General features: G+C 41.7%; 1 protein-coding gene across 1 annotated transcript in view; it reads right to left on the bottom strand.

Moving 5' to 3' along the window:
* Window positions 1–3889: 3889 nt before the first annotated feature.
* The window catches only part of LOC140691683 (uncharacterized), a 73214-nt gene continuing 71103 nt past the window's right edge, over window positions 3890–6000 (bottom strand). The window contains exon 4 of the mRNA XM_072955535.1: window positions 3890–4787. Coding sequence (XP_072811636.1) covers window positions 4504–4787 — 284 coding nt within the window. The 3' untranslated portion in view covers window positions 3890–4503. The remainder of the gene's footprint in view (window positions 4788–6000) is intronic.

Below are 6000 nucleotides of genomic sequence, written 5' to 3'. Positions count from 1 at the left end.
AACCCTAAAAGATCCACACAAAAACTACTAGAACTAATCAAAGAATTCATCAAGGCAGTAGGCTACAAAATTAATGTACAAGAATCCGTTGCATTTCTTTACATTAATGATGAATCAACAGAAAAAGAAAGTAAAGAAACAATCTCCTTTAAAATAGCACCCAAAGTAATAAACTACCTAGGAATAAATCTAACCAAGGAAGTGAAAGAATTATACACAGAAAACTATAAACCACTGATGAAGGAAATTAAAGAAGACTTTAAAAATGGAAAGATCCCCCATGCTCCTTGATTGGAAGAATCAACAGTGTTAAAATGGTCACACTGCCCAAGGCAATCTACAGATTTGGTGCAATCTCTATCAAATCACCCAGGACACATTTCACAGAACTAGAATAGATCATATAAAATTTATATGGAACCATAAAAGACCTAGAATTGCCAAAGCATTATTGAAGAGAAAGAAAGAGGCTGGAGGAATAACTCTCCCAGACTTCAGACACTACTATAGAGCTACAGTCATCAAGACAGCATGGTATTGGTACAAAAACAGACATATAGACCAATGGAACAGAATAGAGAGCCCAGAAATGAACCCACAATCTTTTGGTCAACTAATCTTCGACAAAGGAGGCAAGGACATACAATGGAATAGACAGTCTCTTCAGCAAATGGTGTTGGGAAAACTGGACAGCAGCACGTAAATCAATGAAGCTAGAACACTCCCTTACACCATCCACAGAAATAAACTCAAAATGGATCAAAGACTTAAACACAAGACAAGATACAATAAACCTCCTAGAAGATAACACAGGCAAAACATTATCTCACATACATCTCAAAAATGCTTTCCTAGGGCAGTCTACCCAAACAATAGAAATAAAAGCAAGAATAAACAAATGAGACCTAAGGAAACTTACAAGCTTCTGCACAGCAAAGGAAACCATAAACAAAACAAAATGACAACCTACGGAATGGGAGAAAATTTTTGCAAAAGATGAAACTGACAAAGGCTTGATCTCCAGAACATATAAGCAGCTCATGTGACTTAATAAGAAAAAAAAAAAACAATCCAATCCAAAAATGGGCAGAAGACATAAACAAGCAATTCTCCAAGGAATAAATACAAATAGTCAATAGGCACATGAAAAATAGCTCAATATCACTAATTATCAGAGAAGTGCAAATCAAAACTACAATGAGGTATCACCTCATACCAGTCAGAATGGCCATCATTCAAAAATCCACAAATGACAAATGCTGGAGAGGCTGTGGAGAAAGGGGAACTCTCCTGCACTGCTGGTGGGAATGCAGTTTGGTGCAGCCACTGTGGAAAACAGTATAGAGATTCCTCAAAAGACTAGGAAAAGACTTACCATATGACCCAGGAATCCCACTCCTGGGCATGTATCCAGAAGGAACTCTACTTCAAAAAGACATCTGCACCCCAATGTTCATAGCAGCACTATTTACAATAGTCAAGACATGGAAACAGCCTAAATGTCCATCAACAGATGACTGGATAAAGAAGAAGTGGTATATTTATGCAATGAAATACTATACAGCCATAAAAACGACAACATAACACCATTTGCAGCAACATGGATGGTTCTGGAGAATGTCATTCTAACTGAAGTAAGCCAGAAAGAGAAAGAAAGAATACCATATGATATCACTCATTTGAAGAATGTAAAAGGAGGAGGTGGAGAAAAAAATGAAATTATATATAAAACAGAAAGAGACTCACAGACATAGAATACAAACTTGTGGTTGCCAGGGGGGAGGGGGGGTGCAAAGGGACAGAATTGGAGCTTAAGATTTGTAGATACTGATAGGTATATATAGAATAGATAAACAAGTTTATACTGTACAACACAGAGAAATATATACAAGATCTTATAGTAGCTCATGGTGAAAAAGATTATGAAAATGAATATATGTACATTCATGTATGACTGAAAAATTGTGTTGTGCACCAGAAATTGACACAACATTGTAAACTGACTATAACTCAATAAAAATGTTTTAAATTCACAAAAAAGAAAATAATAATTTTTTTAAATTTCTAAATGATGAATGGATAAAAATGTTGAACACACGCGCGCGTGCGCACACACATACACACAAACGGAATTATTATTCAGCCTTGAGAAAGGAGGACATCCTGACACTTACAACATGGATGGACCTTGACTATATTATGCTAAGTGAGCTAAGCCAGACGTAGAAAGACAAATACTGCATGACATCACTTACATGTAGAATTTAACAAAGCCAACTTTTTAAAAACAGAATAAAATGATGACTACCAGGGGATGCAGGGAGGGGAGGACTCGACAGATGTTTAGGATACAAACTTACAACAAGCAGTATGTAAATCCTAGAGATATGATGCACACTACAGTGAACAGAGACTATATTATATTACAATGATCAAAAACCAAGACACGATAATAATTCTTCCAACTACTAAAAAGAAAGGATAATTTTCTAATGAGACAGAGGTGCTAATTATCACTATAATGGCAATCATATTACAATACATTCATGCATTAACATACCTTACATCATACATTTACATACATTTATTTGTCCAATACATTTTAATTAAAAAAAAAAAAAAGAGGATCAGGGTCAAGGAAGGTCTGGGTGAGGCTGTCATGTTCAGTATCAAGGCAAGGGTGAGCAGGAGGGTCACAGTCAGATACAGGATAAGGGCCAGGGTCAGGTTGAGGATTTAGATGAAGTTCAGAGCCAAGGTCAGTTTCATGATCAGTATGTGGGTGGATCTGGGTTCTGAGGGTCAGGGACATAATCAAGTCCAGCTGAGTTTGTCAAGGTCACAGTCAGCGTAATGGTGAGGGTCAGAACTTCTGGTTAGCCAGTATTAGGATGAAAACGTGGAACAGAGGGTCAAGTTCAGATGAAAAGGCAGGTTCAGGATCAGATTGAGGGTGAGGGTTTGTCAGAGTGAAGGTCAGAGAGGGTCAGGGTGAGGGTCAAAGTCCAGTCAGCTTGAATTTTGTCACAAGGGTACCAGTGTGAGTCTCAGGGCCTGAACGACAACTTTGCGATTGTTGAGTCTTAGAGCAGGGTCAAGAGCAAGGATGGATCTGTGTGAAGGAGTGTCTGGGTGAGGGCTGTGTTTCAAGGTCAAGGTCAGCCTCAGAGTCTGGTTTAGTGATGAGCGAGAGCCAGAGTTAGGGTCATATTTAAATGATTTACTGGTTCGTGGAAAAGGTTATGATGAACGTTTGGGTGAGGATCACGGTCAAAGGAAGCATCAGTGTTACCAGTTAGGATGAGTTGAGTTGGGGTCACAGGAAGGGTCGGGACAGTGTTAGCATGAAGTTTTCAAAGCGAGGTTTTCTGCATGTCAAGGGCACAGGGTCATGGTCAGGGCCAGGGTGAGTCCATCAGTCTAAGGCCCTGGTGGACACCCTCAGGTAAGTGAGGTTGAGGGTAAAGGTCAAGTTGTGGGTAGAATCAGGGAGAATCAAGGGTTAGGATCAGAGTGGGCATTAGCGTCCAGGACCAAGTTAAGGGTATCAGGGTCGTGGTCAAGGGGAGGGTCATCGGCTTCTGGGTGGAGTCGAAGGTCAGCAAACCCCGCCCCATTTCCCAGTACCACGTGCAGCTCCCGCAGATAGCACGTCCCTGAAACGTTCTTCCCTCGTTTACAGGCCTACCTACCTCCCTCACCTGCCTGGAGTCTTCGATGCTGCCCATCCGTCTGCCCCCTTCCACTGGGATACAAGTGCTGTGAAGGCCAGGATCCTGGAATGGAAGGTTCTGTTCCTTGATGGGCTCCCAGCTGAGTGTCTGGCACAGTGTAGGGGCAGTTAAAAGCTTAATAAATAATGAGCATGCAGTACAGGATTTCTGGGGGGAAAAGTACACCTGGAAATAAACTACAACAGTTTACAGTAGTCCTTCCTGGGGAAGCATTACAAGTAAGCTTCATGGTTAACGTCATACATGTCCATATTGTTTTTACTTGTTTTTTGAGGGGGAGGTAACTCGGTTTATTTATTTAGTTATTTCAATGGAGGTACTGGGGACTGAACTCAGGACCTCGTGCATGCTAAGCATGTACTCTCACCGCTGAGCTATAACATTCCCCACCATGTCGGTATTGTTTTGATTTTTAGAAAATTAACACTGCTTGAATCTTTCCATTTTTAAGAGGCAACGAAGAACTTCAGGTAAAGTTCCTGACACAATTGGCACAAAATACTCAATGAACTGTTAAATATTACCTAAACCTTACGTAACTAGCCGCCTTCCTGGGAAGCCTACAGCATCCTCAAGGAAGCCCTGTTTTAGTTCCCTAGATGGACTGAAAGGCAGGACAACATGGAATAAGTCTATTTATTCGAGGGCAACTTTGAAAACAAAGCCTCAGTAGTCCGATGGGACCTACTTCCCCCATTTCTACTTCAGCCCTTTCCCACAGGTTTCTGTCCTTCACAGGCTAGAGCTTGATGCAGAAGGGGCAGATGGCCTAGATGTACTTATACACAACCTTGGAGGGCACAGTTTGCAGGTGCAGACGCACAGGACACTTGTAGAAGTGGGACAGCAGGGTCTCGCTGTAGCCCACGAGGAAGTAGAACTTGTGTGCTGGCAGCTGTCTCAGGACCAGGGCACAGATCTCCAGCTGGTTAGCCCGGCGCTTGAGGACAAGCTGGTCAGCCAGGCAGCCTGGGAAGGTGCCCAGCATAAATTTGCGGAGGAAGACATCTTCCACTGTCCGCTCTGCGGCATGCTCCTCCCCATCCAGGTTACCTGAAAAGAGAAGGGCACCACGGCACGTTGGTCAAAACTCTAGCGGTAACATCCAAGGGCCCTGGGCACTTGATTCCACACCCGACCCCAGCCTCTTCTCTTTTGTCCTATAAAGGGAATAAAAAGAAATACACTTTAAACGCAAAGTACATTATGCCAATAACCCCCAAACAAATCCTGTGAAGTACATATGATCAGTACCCTTGTTTTACAAAAAAAAATTCGCCAGGGCACAAGACTCAGGTGATTCCTCTGCCAGCCCCCTTCCCGCTCCTTCTTCACCACCGTATAGAAGCCCTCGCCAGCCCACGGGCCAGAGATGAGGCCACCAGCTACTTCTGAGTTTAAGGATGTGAGTTCTCTCACTGGCCAGCGCCGTGACCTCAACCACTGGATTCTCGTTCTGGACCCTTAGCTGTTAAGGGTCTCTACACCCACCCCCAGACTTTAGACCCAGAACTTGAAATGGGTGGGGAAAAGAAATCCGTATTTTAAGTACGTTCTCTAGATACATGTATCTCAAACATTCAAGTTGAGACTCTCATAGGAAACAAAATACTATTGATTCTCATTAATCCATAGTAGTTATATTCTATAAACTCACTAGTTATGTTCCATAAAATCACCGTGAATAATGAATTAGCAAATAATGAATCACTGTTCCTGATGGAAATACATGGTTAGGTTTCTCAAGCCTTTGGTTACAATATTTTTGTCAACAGATCAATATGTAAGGTTTTATTTTGTTTTTCTGTTTAAAGATATCTGCGTGTGGCTGGTTAACACTGAACTCTTTCCCAACACCTTTGTTAACTCATGCCTGAAGAAAGCTTTTTTATCATGTTTTCCCTGTAAGGTAAATTGAAGCCTTCTTGTGCTTAGGAACACTAGACAGAACTTCAGTATTATATGCTACTTTGAGGCAGTGGAATCACCAAAAAAAAAAGCACAAAACTTGAAAACACAGCACTAATACATTTCAAAATGGATATCTGTTTACAGCATGAAAGCTGAAGCTAAAAGGCAGAGCCTTGCTTGCATGGCAAGATGCATGAGGGGTTCTGCTCCGCCCATGTCTCAGAATGAACGTGAAAGACCAAGAGTGTGCAAATTCACAAACATGGAATCTGTGAATAATGGAGGGCAACTTGTAGTGAAACGTGTGCTTCGGGGGGAAACTGCAATATTCAGTTTTCCGGGTCATCGATTTCTA

The sequence above is a fragment of the Vicugna pacos genome, chromosome 36 (genome assembly GCF_048564905.1).
Source record: "Vicugna pacos chromosome 36, VicPac4, whole genome shotgun sequence".
Lineage (NCBI taxonomy): Eukaryota > Metazoa > Chordata > Mammalia > Artiodactyla > Camelidae > Vicugna > Vicugna pacos.
The sequence above is the reverse complement of the archived record's forward strand: the minus strand, read 5'-3'. Positions and strand labels throughout refer to the sequence as shown.